Here is a 23,988-nt window from a genome sequence, read left to right as displayed (position 1 = left end):
ACTAGTGAAATATAAATGCTCTGGGTATCTGTTTTTAGGTATGTAAAAATGAAAAGACTAGCAAGAGCTGAGAATTTATAATGGGGAATAAGGAAATGGCACAGCAACTAAACACATACTTTGTTCTGTCTTCACAGGACAGGAGGAAAAAAAACCTCCCCCAACAAAAGAGTCAAGGATCCACTACAAATGAAGTTTTAAAAAAAATAAAAATAGTACCATAAGACTTATGAGCCTGAAACCTGGTAAATCCAAAATAATCTGATGATCTCCATCACAGAATTTTTTAACAGGTGACCACTGGAGATGGTAGATGTTCTGGTTGACATCCAAAGTTCTTTAGATTCTAGAATGGTTCCTGGAGATTGGAGGGTAGCAAACGTGACCCTGGAAGAGAGGAAACCAGGACTTACCAATCTGTTAACCTGATCTTGGTAGTTGGAAAATACTCAGATCAATAAAGGATATGATATTAAAACACTTAGGAAATAATATAATTGAGCATCATCAACATGGATTTGTAAACAGGAAATCATGTTTGACTAATGTACAGCAAAGTGCCAATAACCGGTTACCCTTGGGACTATGGTAGTTCTGGATTGGCAGATTTTCTGGACCACTGGATATTGGTCTTATTAATACTCAAATGCACTTTTATTTCATCTTATTTACATGTTACACAGTAGTATAATAAATCTTAACAGTGAACCAGGTGATGTATAAGAACTCCCGACCAAAGCTCCAGCCGCAAACCTACCCGCATCCGACTCCTGGTGTTCCAGACCCCTATCCTGGCTCCATCTGTGCATCCAGCCTGTAATCCAGCCCTTGGCCCCTGCTGTTCTCCAGGCCCCCAGATCTGGCTGTGCACCCCACTAAGTCTCTGGATTACTGGCTCGTATTCTGGACTAAGAAATGACGCAGATGCCGGACCATCAGGATTTCTTGACAATTGGATGCTAGATTATCCACTGTATTAAAGTCTTAAGGTCCTATCCAGCAAAGGAGAGAGGGGTACAGATAAATGTGGTGTATTGGGATTTCCAGAAGGTCAATGATAAGATTGTTACATGATGTCAATGACCAAGATCATAGCACAAGGAATTTGGGGTAACATATCAGGACGGATTGAGTTGGCTAATTGATTTTAAAAATAGCAGGAATAAAAGATTGCTTCTCAGATTTGCAGGGTTTGATTAGTAAGGACAGAATCAGATTTATTATCACTGACATACAGGATGTCATGAAATTTGCTGTTTTGTGGCAGCAGTATAGTGCAAGACACAAAGACATAAAAATCATTATAAGTTATAAAATAAATAAATAGTGCAAAAGAGGAATAATGAGGTAGTGGTCATGGGTTTATAGACCATTCAAAAATCTGATGGCGGAGGGGAAGAAGCTGTTCCTGAAATGTTGAGTGTGGGTCTTCAGGCTCCTGTACCTCCTCCCCGATGATAGTAATGAGAGGGCATGTCCCAGGTGGTGAGAGTCCTTAATGGTGGATGCCACCTTCTTGGGACACCACCTCTTGAAGATGTCCTCAATGGCAAGGAGTGTTGTGTCTGTGATGGAGCTGGCTGAGTCTACAACCCTTTGCAGCCTCTTTCGATCCTGAGCATTGGAGCCTCCATTCCAGGTGGTGATGCAACCAGTCAGAATGCTCTCTACTGTACATCTGTAGAAATTCGTAGGTACCACAAGGTTGGTGCTTGCACCCAATCATATTTAGCTGAGGTCATACCTAAATAATTCTCATCTGTATTCACTAAGGAGAATGAAGTTGGAGAATTCAGGGAGGGAGACAGTGAGTTCTAGAACATATTATCATTAAGAAGTAGGAGGTGTTAGATACCTTAACAGGCTTAAAGGTTAAGGGCAGGCACGGTAGTGTAGTGGTTAGCACAACGCTTTACAGCGCCAGAGACCCAGGTTCAATTCTGGCCACTGTCTGTAAGGAGTTTGTACATTCTCCCCGTGTCTGCGTTGGTTTCCTCCGGGTGCTCCGGTTTCCTCCCACATTCCAAAGACGTACATATTAGGAAGTTGTGGGCATGCTATGTTGGCGCCGGAAGTGTGGCGACACTTGCGGGCTGCCCCCAGAACACTCTACGCAAAAGAGATGCATTTCACTGTGTGTTTCGATGTACATGTGACTAATAAAGATATCTTATCTTAGGTGCTTCATGGGCTGCTGTCGCAAGACAAGGGAGGAGATTGTTGGAGCTCTGACAGATTTTTAAATCTTTGCTGGCCACATGTGTGGTTCCAGATGACTGGAGGACAGCAAATTTGGTACTTCCATTTAAGAAGGGCATCAGAGAAAAGCCAAGTAATTACTGGCCTGTGAGTCTAATGTCAGTGGTAGGGAAGTTCTTGGAAAAAAAATTCTGTAGACAGGATTAATCTGCACTTGAAGAGTCAGGAATTAAAGATAGTTAGTATGACTTTGCTAGGGGAGATCCCATCTGCCCAGTTTGATTAGATTTTTAGGAGAGGTAAAAAGATGTTTTGATGAAGGCAGTGTAGGGGATGTGGTCTGCACGAACTACAGGAAGGCCTTTGACAAAATCCCACATAGGAAACTGGTCCAAAAGGTTAGAACTTATGGGATCCAAGGTAGATTGGCAAATTAGATTCAAAATTGGCTTGGTAATAGGAGGCAGAGAGGGATGGTGGGGAGTTGACCTTTTCTGATTCAAAGCCAGTAACTAGTGGTGTATAACAAGGATTGGTGCTGGGATCCTTACTGTTTGATTTATATCTATGTGTGAATGTAGGAGATAAGATTAGCAAGTTTGCAGATGATACGAAAAGTGATTGTGGTGTTGATTATGAAGAGGTGGTGTTAGGCTACAGGATCAGCTGGTAAATTGGGCAGGACCACCCAACCACTAGTCTAAAAGCCTCGATCTTCCACCACTGATGAAAACCTCACAGCATCTTAAAGTAGGGCACAGCAAGGTTCAGGTTAAGCTTTTATACACTTGTCAGAATGGCTCCCTTTTAGATCCAAAGTCTGTCTAATCAAACTCTTGAAGTGCCTTGCAAAATTTTACTGCAAAGTGTTATTACAACAAAACTATAACAGTGCAAGTTCTTATCTCTCACCAAGCATATTCTTACATAATCCTCCAAGGACACTGTCCTATCTGCTTTCCATAACCCTACCTTTCATCTGCCAGTATTTATACCATAAATGCTACCTCAGCTTAATAGCTCAAATAAGACAGTTTGTCAGAGGCTATCTTCAGCAGTATACATCAGAAGTTGCTTCATCACTGCCTTACAATCACTACTGGGTTCACCCAATAATGCAAACCCTCAATCCAAGTCCCCAGTGCTGTGCCGCATCCCTCAAAACCCACCCTGCTGTTGTTAAACCAACCAACCAACCTCCCATCTACTCGATACTTAATTGTATCTATTAAGTATCTATAATTGTATCTATTAAAGGGCTATAACACGTTTATATGGACAATATGGTGCTATTCCGCAAACACTTAATTGTAAAAAAAGTTGAATATTCAAGGATTTAGAATAAACAAGATCATTGAGTCATTGTTTACATTGAAAAATGAACAGAACTTCTTTAATTTGGCACTCACAAACTGGTTCACAGGCCTTGATATCAATAAGGGTGATAGGACTGTCTGAAGTCATGCAGTCTAGAGAAATCCTAACACATAACAGGCATGCAGAACGATCGTGGAAAGATATAAAAACAGGGTTATTGTAGTGTGTGATTTTAACTTCCCCAGTATTGACTGGGACTCTGAGTGCTAGGAGCTTAGATGGAGCAGAATTTGTTAGATGCATTCGGGAGGGTTTCTTGAAGCAAAATGTTGAGAGTCCAACTAGAGATGAGGCCATACTAGACCTTGTATTGGGGCATAAACCTGGCTAGTTGATTGAAATTTCAGTGGGGGAGCATTTTGGAAACAGTGACCATAATTCCTTAAGTTTTAAAATAGTTACGGATAAGATTGGTCCTTGAATGAAAGTGCTAAATTGGAGCAATAGAATAAAATGATATAGAACATGTAGCACAATAACAGGCCAATCACATAACTAATGCATGTTAACAGTTGACCCTTTTCCCATTCTTCCTCATTTAACTCTATCAGCAGAACTTGATTGTTCCTCTTCCTCAGACTTAACTTACCTCCCATTAAATGGATCGATATCAAAGCCCTCAACAATTTGATCAACTGCTTACCACTCTCAGTAAAACAAATCCTTCTGAATTTCTATTCGGTTTCTTGGTGGCTACCTTATATTGATAGCCCCTATTCCAGAACCATGCTCCTGTGTTACAGTAAATGCCAGTATATCTTATTTAAACCATTCTCAGTGCCTCTATATTTTACAAACCAAATACCAATAAGAGAGTACAACAGGAAGGAAAACAGAGCTTATGCTTCAGATCAAAATCCCTTCATCAGAACTGGAAAGTAGAGAAACTAAGTTAGTTTTAAGTTGCAGAGAAGATGGGTACCTAGGATGAAGAGAATTTCTCAGACAGAGTGAGGCCAAGTTGTCCAATTTACAGAGCCATCTGGCTAATAGATTAATAAGGGCAGTTAGAGAAAGAGAGAAAAAGGAACAAGGGACATGCAAAGAAAGCTGTGAAGCGCAGGTCAAAACTGTTGCTGAAACCTGAAACCAAAAGGAGAATGCTGGAAATGCCTGACGTATCAGGCAGTGTCTGTGGAGAGACAAAATGAGTTAATGTTACAGGTGGATAACCCTGCAGCAGAAATGGCCAGTTCCAATACAGATAGGAAAAGCGCGTTATCTGAAATTATTATCTTTGACAATGGGTCCCGAGGGCTATAACACGTTTATATGGACAATATGGTGCTATTCCGCAAGTTTACATTGGATACTGTTGGAAAGTATAAGAGGTCATAAACAGAAAGCTCTAAGTGGGACTGGGATTAGAAAATTAAGGTAATGGATAACTGGAAGCTCAGGGCCACTCCTGCAAACTGAAAAAAGATGTTCTGCGGTCACCCTACATTTGGTTTACCCAATGTGGAGGAGACCAGTTTGTGAGCACCAAATGCAGTACTCTAGATTGGATCTGGTTTGGCTAACTTGATTTTCTTTGAAGTCATAGAAAAGGTTTAATGAAGGTGTTCTTAATGACGTACTGAAGATCGGCTGTGACAGGGTGATACACTACGCAGGTAGCTTGCCAACAAATTCAAGAGATTAAAGGAACAGCAGCACCATTAGTACAGAGTAGCTGAGGGAAAACAGGAAAGTGGTGAGCGCTTTTTGAGACTAAACAGAAGTGTTATGTGGCACCCCCTGGTGGGTGATATTAGAGTTGCTACTCTTCAATAAATTTGCACTTTAGTGCAGAATCAGACTTACTATCACTGACATATGACGTAAAATTTGTTATTTTGCGGAAACAGTACAGTGCAAAGGCATAAAATCTGTAAATTACAAAATAAATAAATAATAAGGAATAATGAAGTAGTGTTCATGGGTTCATGGATCATTCAGAAATCTTATAGCGGAGGGGAAGAAGCTGTTCCTAAATTGTTGAGTTTGGGCCTTCAGGCTCCTGTACCTCCTCCTCGATGGTAGCAATGAGAAGAGGGCAAGTCCCGGATGGAGAGGGTCCTTAATGATGGATGCCGCCTTCTTGAGGCACCATCTCTTGAAGATGTCCTCAGTGGTGGGGAGGGTTGTGCCCATGATGGAGCTGGCTGAGTCTATAACCCTCTACAACTTCTTGCAATCCTGTACATTGGAGCCTCCATACCAGGCTGTGATGCAACCAGTCAGGATGCTCTCCACTGTACATCTGTAGAAATTTGCAATGGTCTTTGGTGACATACCAAATCTCCTCAAACTTCTAACGAAGTAGAGCTGCTGGCGTGCCTTCTTTATGATCGCTTCAATGTGTTGGGCCCAGGATAGATCCTCTACCAACAACAGTGGTATCATCAGTGGATTTATAGATGGTGTTTGAGTTATGCTTAGCCACACAGTCATGAGTGTAGAGAGAGTAGAGCAGTGGGCTAAGCACCCATCCTTGAGGTGCGCCTGTGTTGATAGTCAGCGAGGAGGAGATGTTACTACTGATCTGCACTGACTGTAGTCTCCCTATAAGGAAGTAGGATCCAGTTGCAGAGGGAGGTACAGGGGCCTAGGTTTTGAAGCTTGGTTATTAGTACCAAGGGAATGATGGTGTTGAATGCCGTGCTGTAATTGATAAACAGCAGCCTGATGTATGTCTTGCAGTTGTCTAGGTGCTCCAAAGCAGAGTGGAGAACCAGTGAGATTGCATCTGCTGTAGACCTGTTATGGCGGTAGGCGAATTGCAGCGGATCCAGGTCCTTGCTCAGGCAGGAGTTAATTCTAGCCAGAACCAACCTCTCAAAGAACCTCATCACAGTAGGTGCAAGTGCTACTGGGTGATAGTCGTTGGGGCAGCTCACCCTGCTCTTCTTGGGCATCGGTGTGATTGATCCCCTTTTGAAGCAGGTGGGAACCTCTGACTGCAGCAATGGGAGATTGAAGATGTCCTTGAACACTCCAGCCAGTTGGTCGACACAGATGTTCAGTAACCGGCCAGGTACACCATCGGGGCCTTGTGAGGGCTCTCCCTCATGATAGAGGTTCGGACATTGGCCTCCAAGACAAAGATCGCAGAGATGCTGTGTTATTCTCCCTCTGCAGCCTCTTGCAATTCTGTGCATTGGAGCCTCCATAGCAAGCAGATACAAACTTAGAAATATAAAACATAGTGAGAACAGTAACAGATTAAGAAGGGCAATAGGTTGATCAAATGGGCAGACATTTGGTGGATGTAATTTAGTAAAGTGGTGCAAGTGGATGCCAAGATCAAGGTCAGTTCAAACCAAATGGCACAAATTTAAGGGGATGCCAGCACAGAAGGTCCTGCACCTGTGAGCACCCAACATCATTGATATGTTGAGAAGGCCATTGAAGGGCAATAGGGATCTTGAGTGTATAAGTAGAAACAGAGTAGAAATGCAAAGAGGTAATGCTAAATCAAAAGCAAACTTTGGCTGGAAATCTGAAATAAAAAGCAGAAAATGATGGAATGATGAAAGGTCATTGACTTAAAACACTAACCGGGTGTGTGTGGGTGTTGTGTCTCCACAATTACCATCAGACCTGCTGAGTATGTCTTAACATTTTCTTAAGTTTTGCCAAACCTTTACAAAACAAAGGTTAAGCCCCCAGTGTCCAATTCAGAGCACTGCACTTCAGGAAGGATGACAAGTTGTTGAGGAAAGTGAGGAATGATTTACCCGAATGGTACCAGAGATTCAGGACATCAGCAAAGTGAACTAGAGAATCTCCAAGCAGAAAAGGTTAAGGGAAGGTTTAATAGATGTTTTCAAATTCAATGGTTTCACATTTTAAAGCATATGCATTGTGACTGAGATCCTTATTGAATTTTGTCTGCTGGTTAGATCATTTGATTCCCCTGCAGTTTGTCTATTGTACTTGATATTCATAACTGAGCTGGACACTACAATTAACCAAGTGTCTTTGGAATGTAGCTGGGAAACCAGAGCACCTGGGGGCAACTTAATAACTTTCAGTACACAGAACAATAAAGTAAGAGGTATATTCATCACCATTCCTGGACAATAGGGATGAGTTTGGTGAGGCATAATGGCATGGTGATTACTGGGCTATGGGTAGCTGTAGTTTTGAAGCAGGTCACCGTCACGTACATTTTCAAGAAAAAGACAAATCCGAGTTAGGCAAGTACAGAACCTTTGTTTAAAACCACATAAAAACAGTAGCATCAATGATCAGATATAAACTGTTAATCTATGCATTGATAATTTCATAAACAGCTGTCAATGTGGGCTTGGAAAGCGAAGATCATATCTACCAACTTGGTATTGGTATATTATTGTGACTTGTACTGAGGTACAGTGAAAAGCTTGTCTTACAAACCGGTCGTACAGGTCAACTCATTACACAGTGCAGTTACATTGAGTTAGTAACAAAGTGCATTGATGTAGTACAGGTAAAAAACAGTAACAGTACAGAAGTAAGTGTCACAGCTACAGAGAAAGTGCAGTGCAATAAGGTGCAAGGTCACAACAAGGTAGATAGTGAGGTCAGAGTCCATCTCATTGTATAAGGGAACCATTCAATAGTCTTATCACAGTGGGGTAGAAGCTGTCCTTAAGTCTGGTGGTACGTGCCCTCAGGCTCCTGTATCTCCTACCCGATGGAAGAGGAGAGAAGAGAGAATGTCCCGGGTGGGTGGGGTCTTTGATTATGCTGGCTGCTTCACCAAGACAACGAGAGGTAAAGACAGAGTCCAAGGAGGGAAGGCTGGTGTCTGTGATGCGCTGGGCTGTGTCCACAACTCCCTGCAGCTTCTTGTGGTCCTGGGCAGAGCAGTTGCCATACCAAGCCGTGATACATCGAGATAGGATGCTTTCTATGGTGCATCAGTAAAAGTTGGTGAGAGTCAAAGGGGACAAACCAAATTTCTTTAGCCTCCTGAGGAAGTAGAGGTGCTTGTGAGCTTGCTTGGCCATGGCATCTACGTGATTTGACCAGGACAGGCTGTTGGTGATGTTCGCACCCAGGAACTTGAAGCTCTCAACCCTCTTGACCTCAGCACCATTGATGTAGACTTCCTTAACTTTTAGGGCTCAGACCATGTTGTGGCCAAACTTCTGGAAAATTGCATTCAAAAGCCATTAGTCAAACTCAAAGCAGGTGGGATTCAAAGTTAATCATGGGTAGAGGGTGGAGATTCGGAAAACAGGCTAAATAGTAGATAACAATAGATAATCATTGTAACATCAGAGCACAGAAATGTCCCAAGGAACTTCCCAGACCCAATTCTCATGAAGATGCATTAGGCTGAAAGACCTGGTCAAAGAAGTGGTTTTAATGCGTGAACAAAAGTTGAAAAGAAGGGAGATTTAAGGAGAGAATTCCAGAGCTCAGATCCTGAATGCACAAGCACCAGTGGAAGAGCAAAGGAAATCACAGATTTGAAAATTTTAATATTAATATATGCTGAACATGAAGCCACAGACTACCGTGCGCAGGGGCAAGTTTTGATGCTATCAGGAAGTGACAAAGGAATTATATTAGTTATCCAGGATATCAATATCATTTTCACCACCATTTCTAAATTGTATCAATGACTTGGACTCTGAAATCTAATAAAAATCAGTCCAAAACATAAGAAAAGGATCAGGAACAGGCCAATCCATCCCGAGGCTGCTCTTGCATTCAATAAGATGTCATTATTCCATCTTGGCTTCAACATCACTTTTCTACTCTCTCACCGTACCCCTTAACTCCCTTGTAGTTTGAATGTATTCAGTGCCTCTGCCTCCACAGTTGTCTGGAGTGGAGAATTCCAAAGATTCAAGACGCTTGGAGACAAGAAGTTCCTCCTCATCTCCATTTATAATGGGTGAACCCTCATTCTGAAACCATGTTCCCTAGTTCTAGATACTATCATTAGAGGAAACATCTCTCAGCATCCACCATGCCTTTCCTATAGTCCATGAGCATAGGCCCAACCTGCTCAACCTTTCTTCATACATCAACTCCTTCCCCGGAATCAGTCTGGTGAACATGCTCTGCATTGTCTCCAAGTAGAGACCAAAACTGCATGCAATACTCCAGATGTCATCTCACTAGCACTCTGTAAAGTTGCCTTTGCATCACAACATTTTGTAGTCTCACTCAAATAATAATTTGCTTTTCTGTCCTTCCTTCCAAGGTGGATAACCTCACATTTTCCCACATAATACTCCATCTGGCCACTTCCTGGCTACTCGCTAAGCTTAGATATATCCCTTTGAGTCTTTGCACAATTTGCTAATTTACCTATCTTCGTAAAATCAGAAAATTTGGCTACAGCACACTCATACCTTTCATTAAATAGTTGAGGCCCGAACACTGATCCCTGTAGCACTTATTAATTAGTAATTGCCAATTTGGAAATGACCCATTTATCCCCACCCAATGTTCACCTACCCATCCCCTACAAGATGCGCTCATAACTTGTGCAGTAACCTTTTATATAATCTTATTAAATGCCTTGAATGGAACACCCTCAGGAAATATATACATTACATCTGCTGGCTCCCCCTTATCCTGAAACCTGAAACAGATTTTCATCCTGAAATCACACTGCTTTATCTAAGCACCCAGTTGTTGCCTGCCACTTGGTTAGCATTGAAAAGAAACTTTACTTCAAAGATACTTTAAGCCTTTCAATTCATTGAATAGTTTTGAGTTTAGTGGAACAGAGACTTCTGGACTATAATCATTAAAACCTTTGTTTTAAGTGTGGTTTTAATTCTCATTCATGATAGTATATACCTTGTACACGAGTTGTTTCACCTTCCAGAGTTATATTGATTCATAGTGATGACACTTTTCAGGAAATTAAAATAAATGCAATTTTTCTTTAGAACTGATAAATTTGTTCACGCTTAAGGATTTTGTTTCTGCGGTGCTGCTGCCTAGTGGAAATATTGTGAGCCGTCTGTCGTTCAAGGAAGCGGGTAACAGCTTCAGTGAATGGAAACCAATGATAAAGGTCACCTTCAGTTCGATATCCATTTTATAACAGATTGCAGAGTAAGTTCAGTTCAACAAAGGAGGATCAGAAGGAAAACCAATGGGGATAATGGAAGCAGAAGTGCCAAGCAATGGAGTGGGAAATGAGCCACAGATTATCCCTTTTAGACCTTAAGCGGACCCACTCCTGATATAAAATGTCTTGGAATTCTTAATCTTTCTTGCTAAGGATACTTCATTGCCCCTTTTGTCCTTCTAATTTATTTCTTATGTTCTCTCCCATACCTTCTATATTCCTCAAGAGACACACTCAATTCCAGTTCCCTATATCTGTTTTATACTTCCTTCTTTGTCTGATTGAACCTTCAATATCCTTTGTCATCTTAGGTTCCTAATCTTGCTGTCTTTGCCTTTCACCCTTACTGAAACGTGCTGGCCCTGGACACTAACTCCAAACATTTTTACTTCTCAATTGTCATTTTACCCACTCATATCTGCTTCCATTCTACTTTAGACAGGCCCATTCATATGCCACTGCCTGCACTTTAGGACAACCTTGACTACGATCCTTATCCCCTTTCATAACTACCTTGAAACTTACAGAATTATGGTCATGGTTCCCAAAGTGTTCCCAACTGACACATTCATCAGCTGCCCAGTTTCATTTCCCAAGGTAAGGATCCCCTATGAAAGCAGTATCTAAAAACTCTTGTGGAAGCAGCTCAACCAAGCCCTTTGCTCTAAGGCAATGCCAGTCAATATTTTGAAAGTTAAAAAATACACTGCAAGGTTCAGAAGGCCAACAAATGAGGTGGAAAGGAAGCTCAGAAGGACAACCAATTAAGGAAATGGGGAGCTAGGAAGGCCAACCAATGGAGGAGGTGGGAATTAGGAAGGCAAACAATGGGAAAAAGGAGCCTCACCAGGCCCAATCAATGGAGGGAAAGGAGGCTGAGAAGCTCAAACAAGGGGAGGAAGAGGGAGCTGGTGAGGCCAACCATTGGGGGAAAAAGGAGGCTCAGAACGCCAACCAGCAGAGGGAAAACATGCACAGAAGGCAAACCAATGTGGGGTTGAGGGGTGTGTAGAAGACAAGGCCAACCAATAGGGGGATTGGTGGGGAGTTGAGGTAAAGCCAACGAATGGGAATAAAGTTTCCTCAGAAGGACAAGCAATGGGATGGAGGAGGCTCAGAGGGCCAACCAATGGGGATAAAGAAGAAAAGAAGACAGGCCAACTGGGTGGAATGGGGAAGGAGTGGAGGAAGGCCAACCAAAGGCAGGAATTGGGAGCTTGCAGGGCAAGTCAATAGGGGAAAGGAGGTTCAGATTTAGAAGGACAACCAATAGGGCAGAAAAGGAGGCTCAGAAGGCCAAGCAATGGGATAAAGTAGGATCAGAAGTCCAAACAATGAGCATAAAGACTTAAAAGGCTAAATACTGGAGAGAAAGGAGATATGAAGGCCAAGCAAGGGGTTAAAGATGGGATAAGAAAAGAGAGACTCAGTAAACCAACCAATGGGCGTAAAGGAGGCACCAAAGACCGTGTGAGTGAGCAAACCATGGGTATGAAGGTGGCACTGAAGATTGACCAGTGGGATAAAGGAGATACAGCAAGCCAGGCAATGGTGGTGACTTTCTAATCATTCCTCTGATGTTCACATCCAAGTCATTGATATATAATCACAAAAACAAAGGACCCAGCACTGATCCCTGTGCTGACAACACTGGTCACAGAAAAGCATTCTTTCACAACCTCCTTCTGCCTTCTACCATCAAGGCAATTTTGCATCCATTAGCCAGCTCTCATTGAATCCCGTGAGCCTCACCTTCTGGACCACCCTCCCATGCAGGACATTGTCATATGCCTTATGCAAGTCGATTTACGCAAGCCTCAGGCTTTCATCATTCTTCTTAGATATCATCAAAAAACTCAATCAAATTAGTCCCAGCTATCTCTTCCTAGGCTTACTATAGCATCCCAGGGAGATCTCATCTGACCTGAGGAATAAACATGGCTTAGAAGGCCAACAAATGCAGATAACAGCAGCTCAGTAGGGGATCCAGTGATAAAGCAGGCAATGAACGGGGATCAAGGAGACTCATTAGGCCAACCTATTGGGTTAAAGCTGGCTAACCACTGGGGATAAAGAGTCTCCAAAAGTCAAAGAATGGGGACAAAGAAGAATCAGAAAGACAACCAATGGGGATAAAGGCCAACCAACAGGGATGAAGGAGTCTCATCAGGTCAACCAATGGGAAAGAAGAAAGATAAGAAAGGAAGCAAATGACGATAAAGCAGACCAATCAATGGGGATTAAAAAAGGATCCGAAAGTCAACCAATGGGGGATAAAGCAGCCTGATCAATGGAGATAAAGGAGTTTCATCAGGCCAACCAATGGTAATAAAGAAAGATCAGAAGACCAGGGATAATGCAGGCAAACCAATAGGGACAAAGGAAACACCAAAAGAAAACCAATGGTAATGAAATAGTCAAAATTGGCCAACCAATTAGGATTAGGATAACGGTGGCTAACCAATGAAGATACAGGACACTTCCAAGGTCCACCAATGGGGACAAAGAAGGATCACAAAGTCAACGAATGGGGATAGAGCAAGCCAACCAAATAGAATAAAGGAGTCTCACTAGGGTAACCATGGGGGATAAAGGATGCTGAAATGTCAAACCAGTGGGATAAAGGAGTATCATCACACCAACCAATGGAGATAAAACAGGCTCCAAAAGCCAATCAGTGGGGATAACTTTTGAATCATACCTACAACATTCAGTTCCAAGACAAACAACGAGGAAAGGCAGGCCAGCCAATGGGGATAAAGTCATCCAATGGGAAAAAGGAGGATTAGAAAGTCAACCAATATGGATAAAGTGGTTGAACCAATCGGAACAATGAGAGTTCCAAAAGTCAACCAATAAAGATAAAGCAGGCTACTCAATGGGCTATAGCAAGCTCCAGAAGTAACCAATGGGAACAAAGCAATATTAGAAGGTCATCTAATGGGGCTAAAGCAGGCTACCCAATGAAGATAGAGGAGGCTCCAAAATTCAACCAAACAGAACAAGAAGCTTTCAAAAGTCAACCAATGGGGATAAAGCAGACCCACCAGTGGTGATAGTTTCATCTGGCCAAACAATTGTGACAAAGGAGGATCAGAAGAACAATCAATGGGGATAAAGTAGGCTATTCAAGGGGGATAAAAGGGGCTCTAAAAGTCAACTAATGCAAATTTACATCTAATCAAATCCCTTGCACTTCTCTCCAACAGTTGCCCTAGCAATGATGTAATCCTCTCTGGCCAAAACTTACCTGTCTTACACCTACATCCCTCGTGATGTAATGACAAAACATTCACTAAACTCCAGACTGCATTACCTCTCCTGTGCCTGACAAAAATGCAAAAATCTCCATCACATTCGCAGTATTTTTCTCTCCTGCTTCTGACAGCATCCTGTGAAGATCTCATCTGACCTGGGGAATTGATCAACACTTAAGAATTCACGTCTAACAGCTCAATTTTCCAAAGGGGAGACAGAAGGCTCAGAAGGCCAACCAATGCAGTTAATGCAGGCCAACCCTTGTTAAGATTGAAGACTACAAAATCCCATCAATGGGAATAAACAGATCTCAGCAGGTCAGGCAAGTGAAATAAAGGTGGCTCCAATTGACCACCAATAAGAATAAGGAAGGATCAGAAAGACAACCATTAGAGATCAAGCAGGCCAATGGGTTTAAAGGAGTTTAATTAGCCAACCAATTGGGACAAAGAGGATTGGACAGTCAACCAATGGGATAAAGGAGTGACATCAGGCCAACCAGTGAGGACAAAGATGGATCGGAAGGCCAACCAAAGAGGCTCCAAAGGTCAGCCAATGGGAACAAAGAAGGATTACACAGATGACCAATGGCAATAAAGTGGATGAGAATGTCAACCAATGGGGAAAAAGGAGGCTCCAGAATTCAACCAATGGGAACAAAGAAATATTACAAAGACAAACCAATTGGGATAACCTTCAAATTCATGCCTCCTACATTCATTACCATGTTGTTAATGGAGAATAACAGAAAGAATGGTCTCAGTAACAACTCCTGCACTACAGTGACAAATTTCCAATTAGAAAAGCAATGATGCAAAAACCTCTGTCAACTCTCTAGCTATATCCTCCCTTGCTTTCCATAGCATCTGGGATAGATCTCATCTGACCGTGGGGATTTATCAGCACTGATATATTCCATGACATCTAACATCTCCACTTTATTAATACTGACACACTCCAGACTATCAACCTACCCTAACTGATGTGACGACTTTGCATGCTCTTCTTCCTAGTAAATATGGATGAGAAGTATTCATTTAGGACCTTTCCTACATCCGTGAACTCCACACTTAGATTATCCCGTTGGTCTATAAGGGGACCCATTTCTTACTTGTGATATTCTATAGCTTGAGATTCTTCTTAATCTTAATTGCCAATTATTTTTCATGGCCCCTTTTTGCCCTCCGAATTTTGTTCATAAATTCACTCCTACATCCTTTATATTCCTCAGGAGTCTCACCCAGTTCCAGTTGCCTATACCTGTTATATGCTTCCTTTTTTTACCTGATCAAACCTTCAATATACTCTGTCATCCAAGGCTCCCCACTTTGCCTTACACCTTTACCAGAACATGCTGGCCCTGAACTCTTCCGAACTCTCTTTAAAAGTCTCTCACTTGTTAGATGTTTTAGCTGCTGGTATCTGTTCCCATTCTACTTTCACCAGGTCTTCTTACACTAATGAAATCACACTTCTCACAAATTAAGACATTATTCCTTCATAACTAGCATAAAACTTACAGAATTTTGGTCACTGTTCCCAAAATGTTTCTTCACCCATCAGCTGCTGAGTTTCATTTCCAAGGATATAGGTTACCTATAAAATAAGATACTGCTCATCTCTACTAGGAATATTTAAATTGGTAAATTGATTTATTATCATCACATGTACCGAGATACAGTGAAAGACTTTGTTTTGCATGCCATCCATACAGATGATTTCATTACAACAGTGCACTGAGGTGGTACAAGGAAAACGATAACAGAATGCAGAATAAAGTGTTACAGTTGCAGAGAAAGTGTAGTGCAGGTAGAGAGTTACGCACTTAAGGGGAAGCACTTAATAAATTCCAGTCAATACTGCAAAAGTTAAAAACCCCGCTACAAGATGCAACAGGTCAACCACTGGGACCCTCATAAGGGCAACCAATGTTGGGGAGGGGAAAAGATGGTCAGAAAGCCAACAAATGGGGATAAATTAAGCCAACATTAGGGAAAATGCAGGCTCAGAAGGCCAACCAATTGGAGAATCAGAAGGCCACCCAGTGCAGTGGAGAGGTGATGTTTGTAGTTGTCTCTGGCGCGATGAGCAAGGAACAGCTCAGGGTAACACGCCTCGGAAGGCCAACCAATGGGCGAAAGGAGGCTCGGAAGGCCAACCAATGGGCGAAAGGAGGCTCGGAAGGCCAACCAATGGGCGAAAGGAGGCTCGGAAGGCCAACCAATGAACGGGTGGTAGTTGGAAGGCCAATGAGGGCGAAGGTCGTAAGCAGGGAAACCAATGGGTGACGAGATCTGAGGGTACCCTGCTCCGCGCCCCCAATCTTCGAGCCACCCTCCCTCCCGCTCGCTGACCGCCGCCGATTCACAGCGACATTAATATCCCCAAGGACAATCTTTACGTCAGCCGCACCGCACCCTATGAATGACGTCCGCAGCAAAATAAATAGGAGGCTTTTATTTTCTCCGCAGTGTAAAGCTAACGAGAACGCTTGAAGGAAAAAATAAGTTTATGGTTTTTAAGCAGGTTGCTGAATTTCCCTACCCCCGCCCACACGTCATCTTACCGGCGGCTTCCACTCATTGGCGTGGGAGGTGCAGGATTTCGCCAGTGATCTTTTTCAATCGCCGTTAGGTAACCCCGCCCAATGGCCGTAGCATCTGATTGGTTTTACGTCCGCATTCGCTGGAACCGATTGGAGGCTGCCTGTCAATCGAAGCCATCAACCCCCGCCTTGACGTGAATTAACCGCCGAGCCCGGTGATTGGTCATAATCCTTGTCAATCATAATTGGGTACACCGCGTCCCTGCCTCATTGGCTGAATGCAAGCTGCTTCGAGACTGATTGGTCAAAACAAATGTCAATCACTCGCATGATCTCCCCACCCATCTTTGAGTGGCCGTTCCGTGTTTGGAATCCCCCCCCACTGAAGGAAAGGAAGCTGGGTGAGCATTTTGGGAGTTGACCTCTGACCCATTTGCTGCCCAAATGGCTCATTTAGATGCTTAAAACCATTTTTTCCCACATTTGTTCTCTTGTCAACAGGCTTGGCTTGCAGGAAGAAACCTGAGACTTGAGTAACAGCCTGCAAGGAGAACCAACTTGACACTGAACCTTTGGGCATCTCTGAGAGGAAGGCAATGCACAGCCAGCCCCAGGGGTTTGATCCAACAACCTGCGAGTAACATAGCCACCGCCGTACCCCTTTCCCGCATCTCCCCCAGATCAGATCCAGGAGCTCGGACAGGAATCTGGAGAGGTTGGCCAGGCGGAAGGAGGAAGCCTAGACGGTGTCGCACATCGGCCTCTTGCCCAAGATGTCCACAGTCAGCTTCGACGACTTCTCAGGGCCCTGCTCCGAGCTGGCCCTGCCGCCCCTCTTTGGCGGCAACATCCTGGAGAGCGAGCTGGAGCAGGAGGTGGAGTTTGCGGACGCGGGGCTGAATGGCGACACCACAGAGGAAGAAGGGGCAGCGAGGCAACGCGAGCTGTATCGAAAGAAGTACCACGCACTACAGCGAAGGTGCAAGGAAATTGAGACGGTAAGTCTGTCAGAAGAGCCGCTTCAACACTCCATTGCTGTGAGTGCAAATCCAGTCTCAGGAAGAGGGATGCATGGATGTCACAACACTGAAGGGGCGTCGTGCTGTGGGGGAAATGCGTGAATACTGGAAACACTCAGTAGATCAGTTAGCACCTGCGGAGGGAGAACCAAGAGTCAGTGTTTGAGGTCTGGGATCCCTCGTTAGAACCAGGAAGTAGAGAAAACAAATCAGTTTACAATTGGTCAAAGCAAAAGAGACAGAGAGATTTCTGGATATTAACAGAAGCGAGGTGAATGGGAAAGGGCAGGAAAATGACATTGAGGTAGAAAATCAGCCAGGGTCTAGATAGGTGGGGGACCAGGCCTCTGTCCGTTCAACATCTTGTGTTCCATGTTACATCTTAACCCCGCTACAAACTGACTGACTGGTTTGTCAAAATATCAAGGATTTAATTGCCACTTATAATTTCTTCTCCAGGTAAACGAAAAGCTCTTGAACAGACTAAAAAATGTGAGGAAGATAACGCAGAGGTTAAAGAAGGAACGAAGGTACCACTTACAGCAGTGTTCTTGCACCCCAATCACTGCCTACTGAGCCATGGGTCAAAGAAAGAGGGGAGATCAGCCAGAGTTCCTGCTCCTGATCACTCCTGATCCCAGTGACCCATGGATTAGAATGAGGTGGGGAAATTAGATTCAGATTTATTATCACTGTCTGATGATGTGAAATTTGTTGTTTTGCAGCAGTAGTACAAAATAACTAAATAGTGCAAAGAAAAGGTATAATGAGGTTGTGTTATGGGTTCATGGACCATTCAGAAATCTGGTGGCAGAGGGAAGAAGCTGTTCTGAATGTTGAGTGGGGTCTTCAGGCTCCTGTACCTCCTCCCTGATGGTAGTAACAAGAAGAGGGCATGTCCCGGATGGTGAGGGTCCTTTGGTGATGGATGCCACCTTCTTGAGGCACCGCCTCTTGAAGATGTCCTCAATGGTGGGGAGGGTTGTGCCCGTGGTGGAGCTGGCTGAGTCGACAACCCTCTGCACCCTCTTATGATCCTGTGCATTGGCGCCTCCATACCAGGCTGTGAGGCAACCAGAAAGAACCAGGGCTCTTAGCAGTGTGGAGGAACAGAGGGATCTTGGGGTCCATGTCCATAGGTCCCTCAAGGTTGCTGCGCAGGTTGATGGGGTTGTTAAGAAGACGTATAGTCTGTTGGCCTTCAGTAGTCGGGGTCTTGAGTTCAAGAGCCGCGAGGTGATGTTGCAGCTCTGTAGAACTCTGGTTAGACCGTGCTTGGAGTATTGTGTCCAGTTCTGGTGGCCTCATTATGGGAAGGATGTGGGAGCTTTTGAGAGGGTGCAGAGGAGATTTACCAGGATGTTGCCTGGATTGGAGAGCATGTCTTATGAGGATAGGTTGAGTGAGCTAGGGCTTTTCTCTTTGGAGAGAAGGAGGATGAGAGGTGACTTGATGGAGGTGTACAAGATGATAAGAGGCATAGATCGATGTGGACAGTCAGGGACTTTTTTCCAGGGCGACAATGGCTAACATGAGGGGACATAATTTTAAGGTGATTGGAAGAAGATATAAGGAGGATATCAGAGGTAAGTTCTTAACACAGACAGTGGTGGGTGCATGAAACACACTGCCAGCAAAGGTTGTGGGAGCAGATACATTAGGGACATTTAAGAGACTCTTAGATAGACACATGAATGATAGAGAAATGGGAGGCTATGTGGAAGGGAAGGGTTAGATAGATCTTAGAGCAGGATAAAATGTCGGCACACACATCTGTAGAAATTTGTAAGAGTCTTTGGTGACATCGGCCAGACTTCCTGCTCCCGATCCCAACACAGTGACTCCTGGGTTAGAGGGGAAATCAGCCAGGCTTCCAGCCTTTGCCCCCTCACACCCCCCCCCCCCCCCCCCCCACTGCATCACTGCCCACACACTCCTGGATTAGAGAGAGGGGGGAAATCTGTCAGGGTTGTTATTTACCAATGCCTTTCTCTGTGTTCACCAGGTTCCTGATGAAGTGTCTTGACTCTCATGGTGATTCCTATCGAACAGCCCAGCTGACCATACTGCTCGAGGTAATAATTGCTTGCTTGGGGGTCAGTACCAAACACTATCACTGACCTCCCCCTCCACAGCCCTCACATCCCTCCCTGTCATTGTAACTTCTTGATCGTCTCCTCTTCCCATCCCCAATCCAAACCCCTCCACATCCCTCCAGTTCAAACCCCTCCACATCCCTAAATCCTTGACAACTCTGGGCTCCTCCCATTCTGTCCTCTCTTCCTTCTCCCACTGCCCTGCCATTGTTGCTGCACCTTCAGCTGCCTGGGTCACCCCTGGTGTTCCACCCCTCCCTGCTCTGTCTCGCTCCCACTTTTTCTTTAATTTTTTTCCCCTTCAGTTGGTTTCCTTCACGGATGTGTCCCATTGCTCAGCTGGGAGTTGTTCTGCGGGGACCCATTCTTCTTGGCTGATCCCAAGACCAAGGTTGGGAAGGAACAGTCCCAGTCCCACCTGGTTCCCCTGGAAGGTGAGGGAAGAAGGGAGAGAAGGGGTAGGCTTGTCTGCAGTAGTTAATCCCAGGAAATGCCCACCCTTACAGTAGTGAATGGGATTCAGCACTCTCCTAATTACTCTGAGCCATCCTACTTTTCGTTTCAGCACTTTCCTGGATGTCAGCATTACTGGCAAGGCCATTTCCATACTATCCCTGAGTAGCTGGAGGTGAGATGCCTCCTCGAGCTGGGGAAGGTTCTCCCATAGGGCAATCAGGGAGGAAGTTCCAGGATTCGATCCTAGTCACAGCGAAGGAACGGCGGATGTATTACCCGGTCGGGATGGTGTGTGACTGGGAGGAGGCAATGTTCCCCTGCGCCCGCTGCCCTGTCCTGGATGCTGGAGGTGGCAGATTTGGGAGGTGCTGTCAGAGTAGACCAGGCAAGGAACCACAGTGTATATTGTAGATGGAGCACACATCAGCCACGGTGTGCTGGTGGTGGAGGGAGAGAATGTTCAGGGTGTCAGTCAAGTGGGCTGCCTTATCCTGGATGGTGTTGAGCCTCTTCAGTGTTGGAGCTGCACTCAACCAATCTGTGGATAGTATCCCATCACACTCCCAATTTATAGATGGTGGAAGGGTGTTGTAGGTAATGTGGCAAGGTTGAATGACAGGCAAATGGAAGGTATTCAGTCACACTCCGGATTTGTGCTTTGTGATGATGGCTGATGTGGGTAACGGTAGCGAACGTTGAGTGCATGAACTAACAACACCCAGGCAAGTGGAGAGTAATCCATCGCTTGGAACGGTGGAAGGTTGATGTGGGTAATGTGGCAGATGTTGAGTGCATGGACTAACAACCACACAATTGGAGAGTAATCCATCGCATTCCTGACTTCTGCCTTGTAGACGACGGAAAGGTGATGTGGGTACTGTGGCGGATGTTGTGACTGTCACCTTTATGGTAGGGAAGAGTGTTCCATCACACTTGTAGATGGTTGAAAGGCCTTGGGGTGTCAGAAGATGAGCCACTCACTCCAGGATAGCCAGCCCCTGACCTGCTCTCGTAGCCATGGTATTTATGTGGCTGGTCTGGTTGGGTTTCTGGACAGTGGTGATCCCCAGTAGTGATTTGGCGATGGCTTTGCCGTGGTTCATGGGGATTTGGTTGGTGACCAGTGTTTCCATTTGTGTGCAGGACGAGGGCAGCCGAGGAGGCGAGGAGACACTGTTGGACAACCCTCCGAGCAACCAGCTCCCAGAGGGAGAGGAAGCCCCAGTGGCCAAACACAGCTCACAGGGATCGGACAGTCCTACACCGAGTGAGGGGGGCTCTCACAAGAGGAAGAGGGCAAAGGAAGAGAGAGAGGGCCCAACCAACAAGAGGCATTTGACTTCCTTCTATAAATTTGGCCGTGACCTCCCCAAACAGGTAGGTAGGGCTGGGATCTGTTGGGAATGTGGACAGTGCAAGTGACTGGGAAGGGGTTGGGTACATTGGGATTGTGGACAGTGGGAGTGAATAGGAAGAGGTTGTATTCATTGTGATTGTGGTCAGTGGCAGTGAATGCAAAGGGGTCAAGTCCATTGAACTTGTGGACATTTGGAGTGAGTGGGAAGGAGTTAGGTCCATTGGGACTATGAACAGTGGGAGTCAATGGGAAGAGGTTGGGACCATTTGGATTGTGTATAGTAGGAGTGATTGGGAAGTGGTTTGGAAGTATCCATTGGGATTTTAGTCAGTGGGAGTGATTGGGAAGGGGTTGTGTCCATTGGGATTAACCACCAGTTCTTGCTTATCCTGCTCCCCGTCTCTTCTCCCTGCAGGATTCCAGTGATGAGGAACTGTCACCCCGGGAAGGGAGCGAGCCCCTCTCCCGTCCCTGGAACACTGAGAGCCCGGAAGGGAAGGTTGTGTACGGAGAATTCTCCAGCCCTGCTGTCTACCCTGAGTTTGACTGAAGCCCTCAATCCTGGGCTTGGAGACAACCGAGGAAGAGGGCTGGTGGCTGGCTAGGGACTTGCAGTCAGAGGCAGGCCAGTTCAAAGAACCTGACCCCCCCACCCTCCAATCGCTCCAGGGCCCACCCCCTCAGGTCCCTGGCCACACGTTTTGTGTCACCGTCAGCAGCGCCATTTAAATAAAGCAGCAACATTTTAATATTAAGGAGGATCTTCATTCTAGTAGTATTTGCCTGAGGGAGCACTGCACTGTGGGAGGAGCATTGAGGGAGGCACTGCATTATAGAAGGGGCAGTAAGGGGGTTACCACAGTATGGGAGGGGCAGTGAGTGGGTGCTGTACTATGGGAGGGCAAGTGAGGAGGCACCACACTATGGGAGAGACGGTGAGGTGTATCAGATTGTAATATTGAACAGTGCAGAGTTTATCAGAATGTCACGGTGTGGGGTGTATCAGTGTCACAGTGAGGGGTGTGGGGTGTATCAGTGTCACAGTGAGGGGTGTGGGGCGTATCAGAGTGTCACAGTGAGGGGTGTGGGGCGTATCAGAGTGTCACAGTGAGGGGTGTGGGGTGTACCAGTGTCACAGTGAGGGGCGTGGGGTGTATCAGTGTCACAGTGAGGGGTGTGGGGCGTATCAGAGTGTCACAGTGAGGGGTGTGGGGCGTATCAGAGCGTCACAGTGAGGGGTGTGGGGCGTATCAGAGTGTTACAGTGAGAGGTGCAGGTGCACCAGAGTGTTACAGTGAAGAGTGCAGAGTTTATCAGAGTGTTACGGGGAGGGGTGTGTGATGTATCAGATTGTGACAGTGGCGTGTGCAGTGTTTCAGATTGTTACAGTGAGGGGTGTGTGCTGTATCAGTCTTACACTGAGGTGTGGGCTGTGTCAGTGTGTTACAGTGAGGGTGTGGGGTATTTCAGAATGTTACAATGAAGGATGTGGGGTTTATCAGAAGAATACAGTGATGGGTGTGAGGTGCATATAATGGTGATGGGTGTGCGTTGTATCAGAGCATTACAGTGATGGGTGTGTCAAATAGGCTCTCACAGTACAGAGACAAGCCTTTTGGCCCACCATATCCATGATGACCATCTATACTAGTACCATTTACTAGAATGTTGTGAGAATTTTTGCCTTCACCATCCACCTTCTGGGTGTAAAAAATCTTCCTTGGATTCCCTCTAAACCTCCTGTCCTTTACCCTAAATCTACACCCCCCTGCCACTGGGGAGGTTTCCCACTATCTACTCTATCTATGCCCCTCATAACTTTGTAGACTTCTGTCAGGTCCTCCTCAGCCTTCTCCACTCCAAGGTTTAACTCCTGCATCTTGGCACCATTCAGGACACACATAGATACCCTGAATAATCCCTCCCTCCGCCACTGACACACTGTTCATAGAGAAGGTGCAGTGAAGATTCACCAGACTGGTTCTAGGGATGGCAGGTTTCCCATACAAGGAGAGGTTGAGTAGACTGAGACTCCAGTGAGGAGATCTCATTGAAACCTCTTAGAGGGCTCAGTGTGTGAAATGCAGGGAGGGGGTGTTTCTTCTGGCTGGGAGTCCAGGACCAAGGGGCACAGTCTCAGAATAAGAGGTTAGCTTTTCAGGACTGAGCTGGGAAGAAATCTCTTCACCAAAGGGCAGTGAATCTTCAGAATTCTCTAGCGCAGAGGATGGTGGAGGCTCGGTCATTTGAGTTCAGAGATGGGAGATTTCTGGATATTAAGGGAATCAAGGGAGATGGGGATAGGGCTGGAAAATAGTGCTGAGGGAGAAGATCAGCCATGGTCTGAATGAATGGGGGAGAAGGCTCAAGGGCCCAGCTGGCCTACTCCTGCTTCTGTGTCTTCTGTACTAAATGCACTGCACTTACCTGGGCATCTCCCAAATGTGCCTCTTCTCCCGCCCAGAAGGACAAGGGCAGCAGCCACAGGGGAGCTCCACCCCCTCCCTATCACAAACCATCCCATCTCAGAAATACATCTGCCATTCCTTCATTGTCACTGGGTCTGAACCCCAGAGCACTTGGGAGCACATTCCTTATCACAGGAAGAAGCA

At 45.2% G+C, this 23,988-nt stretch overlaps 1 protein-coding gene and 1 long non-coding RNA gene across 2 annotated transcripts; one reads left to right on the top strand and one right to left on the bottom strand.

Annotated features, from left to right (window-relative positions):
• Positions 1–8,041: 8,041 nt before the first annotated feature.
• LOC127570404 (uncharacterized) lies at positions 8,042–16,548 on the bottom strand. Its single transcript, XR_007956360.1, has 3 exons — positions 16,470–16,548; positions 15,424–15,499; positions 8,042–8,696 (listed from the first exon to the last, which is right to left on the bottom strand). It is a non-coding gene; the product is annotated as an uncharacterized LOC127570404 (long non-coding RNA).
• A 251-nt stretch (positions 16,549–16,799) lies between these two features.
• tfpt (TCF3 (E2A) fusion partner) lies at positions 16,800–22,359 on the top strand. Its single transcript, XM_052015566.1, has 5 exons — positions 16,800–17,446; positions 17,927–17,997; positions 19,473–19,542; positions 21,163–21,396; positions 21,792–22,359. The coding sequence occupies exons 1-5, from the start codon at positions 17,222–17,224 to the stop codon at positions 21,924–21,926; spliced, it is 735 nt and encodes a 244-aa protein (XP_051871526.1). The 5' UTR covers positions 16,800–17,221; the 3' UTR covers positions 21,927–22,359.
• The last annotated feature ends 1,629 nt before the right edge of the window (positions 22,360–23,988 follow it).

Source organism: Pristis pectinata, chromosome 5 (genome assembly GCF_009764475.1).
Source record: "Pristis pectinata isolate sPriPec2 chromosome 5, sPriPec2.1.pri, whole genome shotgun sequence".
NCBI lineage: Eukaryota > Metazoa > Chordata > Chondrichthyes > Rhinopristiformes > Pristidae > Pristis > Pristis pectinata.
The sequence above is the reverse complement of the archived record's forward strand: the minus strand, read 5'-3'. Positions and strand labels throughout refer to the sequence as shown.

Excerpts from the sequence above, each read along its gene's own strand:
- tfpt (XM_052015566.1), top strand. The coding sequence starts at position 17,222 with ATGTCCACAGTCAGCTTCGACGACTTCTCAGGGCCCTGCTCCGAGCTG. Across the intron at positions 19,543-21,162 it reads AGCTGACCATACTGCTCGAG|GACGAGGGCAGCCGAGGAGG; the intron begins GTAATAATTGCT and ends ATTTGTGTGCAG. Across the intron at positions 21,397-21,791 it reads GCCGTGACCTCCCCAAACAG|GATTCCAGTGATGAGGAACT; the intron begins GTAGGTAGGGCT and ends TTCTCCCTGCAG.